Source organism: Rattus norvegicus, chromosome 1, assembly GCF_021556685.1.
Source record: "Rattus norvegicus strain SHRSP/BbbUtx chromosome 1, alternate assembly SHRSP_T2T, whole genome shotgun sequence".
Classification (NCBI taxonomy): Eukaryota; Metazoa; Chordata; class Mammalia; order Rodentia; family Muridae; genus Rattus; species Rattus norvegicus.
Window position 1 is genome coordinate 152414538 of NC_141534.1, and position 12939 is coordinate 152427476.

Consider the following 12939-nt stretch of genomic DNA (forward strand, 5'->3'; position numbering starts at 1 on the left):
TCAACGGAAAGTGGTTACATTGGTCATTTGGTGGAGGACTTACAGAATTTTACAATGATTATGGTTAAGGGATCATTTGATATAATGACATCAAAACATATGGTGAAAGGTAAGGTCATTATACTTTCTTATAGATGCTTTGTCTCATTATGTACAGGACAAAGATAAGATAGAATAATGAGATCACTTGTCATTGACCTTATCTCTACATAACTCCCTGAGAGTAATAGTTTGTCAAAGTGACTATAGGACCATTTAACATTCATAGAAGTAAGTATGGAATCATAGAAATTTCATTAAAAATGAATTATTTCGTAGATGTAAAGCTCAGTTTAATAAAACAGAGTTCCCAGAATATGATAAATAGTAAGAATAGTATTCCATAGAAGACAGTAATGAATAAATCAAGATAATTCAATCAAAGTTATTTCTGCTATAATTAAAATGTGTTCCAAAGACTCTTTATAGTGTCAGAGGAAAAGCATGTGACTTGACACAGAGGTGGAAAGTTCCTAGATATTCAACAAGGAGAAATACATAGATGTGATACAGCTACAAAAAGCAGCCATGTCTATCTGGGAATTCTCTGTACTTCTCTTCTGATGCTATATCATAGATTAGGGTAAATCTCCTGAAAGCACTAGATTTAGAATGCTTTACCAGTGTTCTATCTCACAACTATGTAGAATTTCATGGAATTCAATAGTGAATATGCTTTCAACCTATGGACACATTTAAGCATCTCACAGTATCTTTGTTGTCTTCTATATAAGAAACAAAAGATATGAACCATCAAATAAATAAAGATAATCACTTCCATGTTTCCAAAGACAAAAAATCTTAAAACATCCCTATAACCTATGTAACATACATTTTGCTAATGATTTGGAGCATTAAATGAGTAACCTTCTTAAGGAAAGATTTTGCTGAAACTTCCTCAGAGCACTTTTTACATCAGAGTTCCTCAGGCTGTATATCAAAGGATTAAGTGCTGGAGGCAACACAGTATATAGGACAGAAAACAGTCTGTCTGAAATTGATGGTGCATTTGAGAATGGCTTCAAATAAACAAAGCAAGCAGTAAAAAGGAAAACAGTGAAAACAGTGAGGTGGGGAATGCAAGTAGCAAATACTTTAGACTGACCTTTAGAAGTAGGAATCCTCAGCACAGTGGAGAAAATGTAAAAGTAAGAAATTACAACACAGATAAAACAAGACACACCAAGACAAAAACCAATTCCAAGACTTGTGTAAATGACCACAAGTGTTTCAGAGCAGGAAATCCTTAGCAATGAGGGAACATCACAGAAAAACTGTGGGATCACATTGGAGCCACAGAAAGGCATAGAAAATGTACCAGCTGTGTATAGGGCTCCAAAGAGTATTCCAGTGGCCCAAGAAATACACACCATCAGCACACAGATGTGATTATTCATGATGGCATCATAGTTGAGTGGAAAAAAAATGGCAACATATCGGTCATAAGACATGGAAGTCAGGACAAATACTTCTCCTGATGAGAAAGAAGTCATTAGAAAAACCTGGAAGGCACAACCCTGAATGGAAATAGAATTACTGTGAATTAGGCTATTAACAATGAAATTTGGGATTGGTACAGAAACAAAAAAGATATCTAACAGAGACAAATTCTTCAGGAAGAAGTACATGGGTGTTTGGAGATGCAGGTCAAGGGTGATAAGAGTGATAATGATGAGGTTACTCATTACAGCTTCCATATACATCCCAAGGAAGAATACTCCACATAAAGTCTGTAGCTCCTGGGTGTCAGAGAACCCCATCAGGATAAAACCAGTTAAGGCAGTGATATTAGGCATTCCTGATTCTTTTCATGTGCTGTTACCAGATAAGGTGAAATAAATAAGAAAGTGATACCTTCAAAAATGATTACACTCATATGAAGACATAGTCAGTAGAATTGGAGTCAAGAAACTATATATGGTATAATATTATTGCATAAAATTTGCATTCTTTTCTTCCTCATACTCATACACTTATCCTTTACTACTTCCTTGCACATCTTATCTTTGTATGTCTCTGTCTTTCCCCCTCACTCTTGCAGTTTTCTCTTTCTTCCCACCTCTCCTTTTCTCTTTCTCTCTCTCTCCCTCTATCTGTTTCTCTCTGTCTCTCTGTGTGTGCCTCTCTGTCTCTGTCTCTTGATCTGCCTCTGTCTTTGTCTCTGTCTCTCTGTCTCTCTGTCTGTCTCTCTCTGTCTGTGTGTGTGTGAGTGTGTGTGTATACATTTTTCTTGACTAGATAATTAGACAAAATGATAAGTGTATAGACTATGGGGATATTTTATTCTCCACTGGAAGATGAAACAATATGCTAGTAGAAATGTTAATAAATAACAAAAATTTTCAGATGCTATGTCTTAAAGTAATAGTAGATTATGGTTTAAATATTAGTCTCTTGGCTGTTTGCATTTAAGGGCTTTGCATCAAAAGTCACAGTACAATTTTACATAGAGAAGATCTCTGGAGATGGTATTTTAGAAAGTAATGCTCTCATAAAGCATAAAGGTGGATCTGACCTTGAATATTTACAGATAATCAGTCAGCATGCAAAGAATATATGGTAGAGGGCTAAAATTTAACACATTTGTCAACAAATGCCAAAGTATTATAACTCTATGGCTGATGATATACAGAAAAATAATGATATAGAAGAAATAAAGGTGAATAAATTACTACTAAATTTAATTGCTTTTTAATAACCTTCTCAACTTCCTCTATATTTATCATAATTTAAATTAGTTTAGACAGTGTATTTTAATAGTTTGCCAAAGGAATTTTGAAATTTGTAACTTACAACAGTTAAGATTCTTCACATACCTAGAAAAGAGTAATTTTTCAGATATATGTAGGAAGATTTTATTTCAGGTCCACTTGAGGATGGAAATTGTTTTCATATTTGTTAAAGTTCAACTTAGCAGTTGACCATCTGAAAGGAAAACAGAATATGTAACTCTCTTTGAAGGTTCTGAAAACTGAATGTTTTTTGTGTCTTTATCGTATAAGAAGACTCAAAGTTCTGATGCAAACTTTGTCATTTCTTAGGATGTGAATGCAAGTATAAGAAACAAGAAAAATGTTTTAAAATTTTATAAAATGTGATGTAGGTTAATTTGAAATTTGATATAATCGAACTATTTCTAACAGATCTTTTTATATGAACTGGCTACTCCCTTGAATTTCCCAAAGGTGAATATTTTTAGATAGCCTTATTAAAAAAATCTATGTCTTAAGACAATTAGTATTGTAATAATTGGCATCTTTCCAGAATACATTACTCAGTCTCCAAAAATTATATGCCAGTAGATCATGAACATGCTAATATTTCCCCAGAATTCAAATAATTATGTATGTTTTAATTACATAGTACACATTGTTAGAGACAAATCATAGTTGTAAATAAATGTAAACAAAACACACACACATACACACACACTTTATACTCCTCATATATTACCTGTATTAATTATTTATCTCAAGGTTTTGGCAAAATATACTGGAAAAAATACAATGCAAGAAAAGACTGACTTGACCTTGTCATTTAAAGGATCATGAAAAAGATTGGTCATAGTACACTTACAGTCAGCAAAATATGGTAAGCTATATCACTCTTACGTTTTTATCAGTTTCTCTTTGTCTGCATAGAATGTAAATTCAGAAAAAAGAACCACCAATACCCAGGGTATATCCTTTAGTAAAGGTCAAGCCTTTCTGGAAATACCCATAGAGAAAAAAAATGGTTTTCTTACATACTTCTAAATCTCTTTATCTTGACAATAAGCATAAACCATCCCAACTCTATTCCTTGTCAGCATGATGCTCGATTTGAGTTGATACATCATTTTTAAAACACAGTGTTAAACAGTGGTTTGTAAAATCTCATGTTCATTTCATAATGTCAAATGTGTTTATTACACCTCTAATCTCTAAAGCATGAAATATTCTAACATTGTTCAAGTGTCTGTTATTTAGGATCTTGAAGAGATGACTCAGAGTTCAAGAGTTGGTAATGGTGGCTGTATATATATGGACTGCATACAAAAACCTTTGAACTGACAACAGGATCACTGTTGAAGGAATTAGAGAAAGGATTAAAAAAGATGAAGGGGCTTGCAACCGCGTAAGAATAGCAATGGCAACAAACCAGAGCTCCCAATGACTATACATAGACTGAACCATGGCTCCAGCTGCATATATAGCAAAGGATGACCTTGTCTGGCATCAAAGGAAGGAGAAGCCCTTGGTCCTCCCAAGGCTGGAAAGCCCCAGTGTAGGGGAATGTCAGGAGGCGGGACATGAGGTGTGGTTGGAGAGGGCATAACCTTAAAGACGAAGGGGTAATGGTCTTCCTTGGGAAGCCACCTTGGTCCCCAAACCCTATATTATATTACACATATCTCCACTTATAATGATCTCTTCTTGCTTCTGGTGTCATCCTCACTCACATGTACAAGTCAACACACAAAGAAATAACTTAAAACTAATAAATATTTGTACGTATATGGTCCTATCTATTTTGAAACTCAGAACTGTCTCAGGTGTCTTTAAAAAATCAAGGTAAAATTATTTATTTCATATATTCAATGATGCATCATTGAATCATATATTCAATAATAGCAACATTCCTATTATTAATGGTAATAACAGGAAATAAAGCAAGGAAAGATCAACCCAAAAGAAGAATTCATAAATTTTCCTTTGCATCTGGATTCTGGGTGTAGGGCAATATCTGTGCATCAAAACACTTGAGTTATCTCACTCATCCTATTTTTTAGCTTATACAGCTCATGTGGTTCCTCAATAAGCTGGCTTTACAAAATACCTGTAGCTTGCCTTGATAAACAACTCATGACCTTGGTGTTACAAGAATCCTGGTATTCTATTTCATCTCAGGATTTGGTTTACTTTCTTAGATCCTACTTAACTCTCCTGTCTGAATCTAAATGAAATTGTCAAACATTATCTAAACTCTTCAACTTCCTGAAGCATAGATTTAAGTAACCACAGAACTTTTTTTTTTTACACTTCAAATGTTAGCCCCTTTTCTGTTTGGTTTCCCATCTGGAAACCCGCCATCCATCCCATCCCCCACCCCATCCCTCCAGGAGGGTGCTCCCACAACCACCCATGCACTCCCTCCTGCCTCCCTGTCCTGGCATTCCCCTACACTGTTGCATAGAGCCTTCACAGGACAAAAGGCCTCTCCTCCCACTGATACCCTAAAAGGCCCATCCTCTGCAACATATGCTGCTGGAGCCATGGGTCACTACATGAGTACTCTTTGGTTAGTGGTTTAGTTCCTGGGAGCTCTGGGTGTCAGTTTGGTACTGTTTGTTTTGCAAAACTCCTAAGTTACCTCAGTCCTTTCTGTAGCTCCTCCATTGGAGACGCCATTCTCAATCCAATAGTTCATTGTGATCATCCACCTCTTTATTTGTCTGGTTCTGGCGGAGCCTCTCAGAAGACAGCAATATCAGATTCCAATCAGCATGTGCCTCGTGGCATTTCCAATAGTGACTGGGTTTGGTGACTGCATGTTAGGTGGATCTCCTTGTGTGGCAGTCTCTGTATGGCCTTTCCTTCGATCTCTGCTACGTACTTTGTTTCCATATTTCTTCCTGTGACTATTTTGTCCCCCCTTCTAAGAAGTATTGAAGCATCCACACTTTTATCTTTCTTCTTGAGCTTCATGGGGTGTGTGAATTATGTGTTGGGTATTCTGAGCTTTTGGACTTATTAGAGAGCGAATGCCATATTTGTTCCTTTGTGACTGGATTATCTCACTCAGGATGTCATTATCTAGTTCCAAAAATCTGTCTAAGAATTTCATGAAATCATTGTTTTTAATACATTTTGTATCGATTCCTCTGTTGAAGGACATCTCAGTTCTTTCCAGCTTCTGGCTATTAGAAAGAAGACTGCTATGAACATAGTGGAGCATGTGTCCTTGATATATGTTAGAGCATCATTTGGGTATATGCCCAGGAGTGTTATAGCTGGGTGCTCAGCAAGTCCAGTATCCAATTTTCTGAGAAACCTCCACACTGATTTCCAGAGTGGTTGGACCAGCTTGCAATCCCACCAACAATGGAGGAGTGTTCCTCTTTCTTCACATCCTCACCAGCATCTGTTGTCACCTGAGTTTTTGATCTGAGCCATTCTGACTGGTAGGAGATGGAATCTGAGTTGTTTTGATTTGCATTTCTCTGATGGCTAAGGATGTTGAACATTTCTTTTGGGGCTTCATGGCCATTCGATATTCCTCAATTAAGAATTCTTTCTTTAACTCTGTACCCCATATTTATTAGGGTTATTTGATTCTCTGGTGTCTAAATTCTTGAGTTCTTTGTTTATATTGGATATTAGCTCCCTATTGGATATAGGATTCATAAAGATCTTTTCCCAATCTTTTAGTTTGCTGTTTTGACCTAATGACAGTGTCTTTTGCCTTACAGAAGCTTTACAATTTTATGAGTGCCATTTGTTGATTCTTTATCTTAGAGCATAAGCCATTGGTGTTCTGTTCAGGAAATTTTCCCCATTGCCCATGTGTTTGAGGCTTTTCCCCACATTTTCTTCTATTAGTGAGTGTATCTGGTATTATGTGCAGGTCCTTGATCCACTTGGACTTAAGCTTTGTACAGGGTGATAAGAATGGATTGATTTGCATTCTCCTACATGCTGATCACCAGTTGAACCAGCACCATTTGTTGAAAATGCTATATTATTTCCACTGGATGGTTTTAGTTCCTTTGAAAAAATCAAGTGACTATATGTGTATGTGTTCATTTCTGTGTCTTCAATTTTATTCCATTGATATACCTGCCTTTCTCTGTACCAACACTATAGAGATTTTTTCAACAATTGCCCTGTAATACTGCATGAGGTCAGGGATGGTGATTCCCACATAAGTTCTTTTATTGTTGAGGATAGTTTTTGCTATGCTTGTTTTTTTTTGTTATCCCAAATGAATTTGCAAATTGCTTTTTCTAACTCTATGAAAAATTGAGTTGGAATTTTGATGGAGATTGCATTCAATCTGTAGACTGCTTTTGGCAAGATGGCCATTTTACACATTAGTCCTGCCAATTCATGAGCATGGGAGATCTTTCCACATTCTAAGATCTTCAATTCCTTTTTTCAGAGATTTGAAGTTCTTGTCATACATGTCTTCCACTTGCTTGGTTAGATTCACACAGAAGTATTTTACATTATTTATGACTATTGTGAAGGGTGTTATTTCCATAATTTCTTTCTCAGTCTGTTTATCCTTTGAGTAGTGGAAGGTTACTGATTTGTTTGAGTTAATTTTATATCCAGCCACTTTGCTGAAGTTGTTGATCTGGCTAAACTTTTCTCTGGTGGAACATTTGGGGACACTTAAGTATATTATCATGTTATATGCAAATAGTGATATTTTGCTTCTTCCTTTCCAATTTGTATCCTTTTCACCTCCTTTTGTTGTCTGATTCCTCAGGCTAGATCTTCAACTACTATAATGAATATGGAGGGAGAGATTGATCAGCCTTGTCTAATCATTGATTTTAGTGGGATTGCTTCAATCTTCTGTCCACTTAGTTTGATGTTGGGTACTGGTTTGTTACATATTGGTTTTACTATGTTTAGTAGTGGGCCTCGAATTCCTGATCTTTCCAAGACTTTTGACATGGAGCGGTGTTGAATTTTGTTAACATCCAATGAGATGATCATGTGTTTTTTGTCTTTGAGTTTGTTTATACAGTGGATTACATAGATGGATTTCTGTACATTGAACTATCCCTGCATCCCTGGGATAAAGCCTAACTGTACATGATAAATGATCGTTTTGGTGTGTTCTTGCATTCGGTTTGTGGGAATTTTATTGTATATTTTGCATTGATATTATTAAGGGAAATTGGTCTGAAATCCTCTTTGTTGTGTCTTTTTGTTATTATGTATAAGCATAATTGTGGCTTCATAGAAGGAATTCAGGAGTGTTCCTTCTGTTTCTATTTTGTGGAACAGAAAGCAATCAAGAGGGACAGATTGAGGGAGGGAAATGAGTGACATAGAGAAGTGGGAATGAATAGGGGAAACCTGGTCAAGTATTGGGGAGGGTGACATGAATGAAACCCTGAGGGCCAGGAGAAAGAATGGAAACAGGCAACTTCCAAAGATAGGAGGTTAGAGGACCCTCTAAAATATACCAGAGACCTGGATATTGAGAGACTTTCAGGACTCAAAGAGAGGGACCTTAGATCAAATGCCCAACAACTGGCAGAGGATGTGCAGAGAGGAATTATGGAGAGACACAGCTAATAAGTAAGTAACACGGCATCAAGTGAGTGATGGGCTTGCCATCCTACCATCAAAGGTGAAGACTCTGACCCATAACTCTTCCTGTCTAAAAGAACTGCAGGAATAAAAATGAAGACAAGCCTGAGAAAAAGGATGTCCAGTGACAGGCACAAAGTCAGGGTTTCTATTCCTGCATAAATCATCATGGCAAATAGCAAGTTTTGGAGGAAAGGGTTTATTCAGCTTATACTTCCACATTGTTTTTTATAACCAAGGCAGTCCTGACAGGAACTCACACAGGGAATGAACTTGGAAGCAGGATCTGATGCAGAGGCCATGGAGGGGTGTTGCTTACTGGATTGCTTCAACTGGTTTGCTCAGCTTGTTTTCTTATAGAACCCAGAAATACCAGCCCAGGAAAGGCACCACACACCATGGGCTGCCCCCCAACACCACCTCTTAGATCTCAGGGGGGCATTTCTCAAGTGAGGCTCCTTTTTGTGTGATAGCTCCAGCTGTGTCAAGTTGACAGACAAAACCAGCCAGTTCCACTGACCCCTTTTTGACTTGACACACAAACACATCATTTAAGCTTCGACCCTTATTTTCTTATTGATATCTAAGATCTAAATAACTTTAAATGGCCCATAGTCTTTAAAAATTCTTACTTATTAAAATTTCAGTCCCTCTAAAATAACCATTCCCTTTTGAAATTCAAAGTCTTTTTACAATTCAAAGTCCCTTAACTGTGGCTCCACTAAAAAGAAACTTTCTTACTTCAAGAGGGGAAAAATAGCAGAGCACAGTAAGAATCAAAGCATAACTCTAACTGTACAATGTTTGGCATCCTCTCACAATCTTCTGAGCTCCTCCTAGGGCTTGGATCACTTCTCCAGTTCTGCCCTTTGTATTGCACACCTTGTCTTCTCAGTTACAGCTGCCTGTACTCCACTATTGCTATTGCTCTTTGTGGTCATCTCACGGTATTGGCATCTCCAAAATACTGCTGTTTTCTACTGCAACTGAACTGTACTTTCACAAATTAGCATTCATAAGCTCTTTTCATGGTGTTAAGCCTCAATTCCTCTGTTTGAGTCCTTTAGTCCTGGGCCTGCAACTACCACTGAGGCTGCACCTTCACTAATAGCCTCTCCTGTCCTCTCATACAGCAAAGCATTAGCTGCTATTCTTTCATGATTCAAAACCAGAACCACCTGGGTAACCAAGTTACCAAGTCTGGCTGCCAACATGAGATACAACCCTGGTTGCCTCTGGAAATCAGCTTCTAGGAAACACTTCCCAGAAGATTTCACATTCGTGGTGCTGGTCTCTTTTTTTTTTTTTAACACAATAATAATTTTAATTTATTTCACCGATTTTCATGCATGCTTTTTCAGTCGCCTTTGGTCTGTCCTTTAACTCTTAAGTAAGTGTTCTCTCATTTATCAAAGTCTTCTGAAAACTTAAGTGCTTTGCTCAGGGCAAAAAATTAAAAAAAAAGTAAAATAAAAAGCCGCGTGATTTGGTGACTTGCACTTACATGGAATTCTAACTTTTTCTTGGTCCTGACACAATGCTTCTATTAGATTGCAGTTGGAGAGCCTGCAGACAGACAATCATGTACAGTATTTATTTATCTCTCAGCCATCTCCATTCTTTAGCAGCTACCATTCTTTCTCACTACCTTTTATTTCTGTTATGGCCATAATATTCCTTTAAAAATATTTTGGTCTTCTCTTCCAGCTGTGAGAATCCTTGACCTTTATTTTATAAGGTAGCTATTTCCACGCATTCAGCTTTTTTTTTTTTTTTTGTTATTCCCTTTGCCATTATCCGGGCAAACATCCCCCTACCCCTTCCCCTTCCTTATGGGTGTTCCCCTCCCAACCCTCCCCCCATTGCCGCCCTCCCCCCACCAGTCTAGTTCACTGGGGGTTCAGTCTTAGCAGGACCCAGGTCTTCCCCTTCCACTGGTGCTCTTACTAGGATATTCATTGCTACCTATGAGGTCAGAGTCCAGGGTCAGTCCATGTATACTCTTTAGGTAGTGGCTTAGTCCCTGGAAGCTCTGGTTGCTTGGCATTGTTGTACATATGGGGTCTCGAGCCCCTTCAAGCTCGTCCAGTTCTTTCTCTGATTCCTTCAACGGGGGTCCTATTCTCAGTTCAGTGGTTTGCTGCTGGCATTCGCCTCTGTATTTGCTGTATTCTGGCTGTGTCTCTCAGGAGCGATCTACATCCGGCTCCTGTCGGTCTGCACTTCTTTGCTTCATCCATCTTGTCTAATTGGGTGGCTGTATATGTATGGGCCACATGTGGGGCAGGCTCTGAATGGGTGTTCCTTCAGTCTCTGTTTTTTTTTTTTTTTTTTTTTTTTTAGCCTCTTTTTTTTTTTTTTTTTTTTTTTATTAACTTGAGTATTTCTTATATACATTTCAAGTGTTATTCCCTTTCCCGGTTTCCGGGCAAACATCCCCCTCCCCCCTCCCCTTCCTTATGGGTGTTCCCCTCCCAACCCTCCCACCATTGCCGCCCTCCCCCCATAGACTAGTTCACTGGGGGTTCAGTCTTAGCAGGACCCAGGGCTTCCCCTTCCACTGGTGCTCTTACTAGGATATTCATTGCTACCTATGGGGTCAGAGTCCAGGGTCAGTCCATGTATAGTCTTTAGGTAGTGGCTTAGTCCCTGGAAGCTCTGGTTGCTTGGCATTGTTGTACTTTTGGGGTCTCGAGCCCCTTCAAGCTCTTCCAGTTCTTTCTCTGATTCCTTCAATAGGGGACCTATTCTCAGTTCAGTGGTTTGCTGCTGGCATTCGCCTCTGTATTTGCTGTATTCTGGCTGTGTCTCTCAGGAGCGATCTACATCCGGCTCCTGTCGGTCTGCACTTCTTTGCTTCATCCATCTAGTCCAATAGGGTGGCTGTATATGTATGGGCCAAATGTGGGACAGGCTCTGAAAGGGTGTTCCTTCAGTCTCTGTTTTAATCTTTGCCTCTCCCTTCCCTGCCAAGGGTATTCTTTTTCCTCATTTAAAGAAGGAGTGAAGCATTCACATTTTGATCATCCGTCTTGAGTTTCGTTTGTTCTAGGGATCTAGGGTAATTCAAGCATTTGGGCTAATAGCCACTTATCAATGAGTGCATACCATGTATGTCTTTCTGTGATTGGGTTAGTTCACTCAGGATGATATTTTCCAGTTCCAACCATTTGCCTACGAATTTCATAAAGTCGTTGTTTTTGATAGCTGAGTAATATTCCACTGTGTAGATGTACCACATTTTCTATATCCATTCCTCTGTTGAAGGGCATCTGGGTTCTTTCCAGCTTCTGGCTATTATAAATAAGGCTGCAATGAACATAGTGGAGCACGTGTCTTTTTTATATGTTGGGGCATCTTTTGAGTATATGCCCAAGAGAGGTATAGCTGGATCCTCAGGCAGTTCAATGTCCAATTTTCTGAGGAACCTCCAGACTGATTTCCAGAATGGTTGTACCAGTATGCAATCCCACCAACAATGGAGGAGTGTTCCTCTTTCTCCACATCCTCGCCAGCATCTGCTGTCCCCTGAGTTTTTGATCTTAGCCATTCTCACTGGTGTGAGGTGAAATCTCAGGGTTGTTTTGATTTGCATTTCCCTTATGACTAAAGATGTTGAACATTTCTTTAGGTGTTTCTCAGCCATTCGGCATTCCTCAGCTGTGAATTCTTTGTTTAGCTCTGAACCCCATTTTTTAATAGGGTTATTTGTTTCCCTGCGGTCTAACTTCTTGAGTTCTTTGTATATTTTGGATATAAGGCCTCTATATGTTGTAGGATTGGTAAAGATCTTTTCCCAATCTGTTGGTTGCCGTTTTGTCCTAACCACAGTGTCCTTTGCCTTACAGAAGCTTTGCAGTTTTATGAGATCCCATTTGTCGATTCTTGATCTTAGAGCGTAAGTCATTGGTGTTTTGTTTAGGAAATTTTTTCCAGTGCCCATGTGTTCCAGATGCTTCCCTAGTTTTTCTTCTATTAGTTTGAGTGTGTCTGGTTTGATGTGGAGGTCCTTGATCCACTTGGACTTAAGCTTTGTACAGGGTGATAAGTATGGATCGATTTGCATTTTTCTACATGTTGACCTCCAGTTGAACCAGCACCATTTGCTGAAAATGCTATCTTTTTTCCATTTAATGGTTTTTCGCTCCTTTGTCAAAAATCAAGTGACCATAGGTGTGTGGGTTCATTTCTGGGTCTTCAATTCTATTCCATTGGTCTATCTGTCTGTCTCTGTACCAATACCATGCAGTTTTTATCACTATTGCTCTGTAATACTGCTTGAGTTCAGGGATAGTGATTTCCCCTGAAGTCCTTTTATTGTTGAGGATAGTTTTAGCTATCCTGGGTTTTTTGTTATTCCAGATGAATTTGCAAATTGTTCTGTCTAACTCTTTGAAGAATTGGATTGGTATTTTGATGGGGATTGCATTGAATCTGTGGATTGCTTTTGGTAAAATGGCCATTTTTACTATATTAATCCTGCCAATCCATGAGCATGGGAGATCTTTCCATCTTCTGAGGTCTTCTTCAATTTCCATCTTCAGTGTCTTGAAGTTCTTATTGTACAGATCTTTTACTTGCTTTGTTAAAG

General features: G+C 38.4%; 1 protein-coding gene across 1 annotated transcript; it reads right to left on the minus strand.

Moving 5' to 3' along the window:
• Window positions 1-893: 893 nt before the first annotated feature.
• Or14a260 (olfactory receptor family 14 subfamily A member 260) lies at window positions 894-1835 on the minus strand. Its single transcript, NM_001000695.1, is given in 1 exon segment — window positions 894-1835. A coding segment is annotated over 1 exon segment (942 nt).
• Between the last annotated feature and the right edge of the window lie 11104 nt (window positions 1836-12939).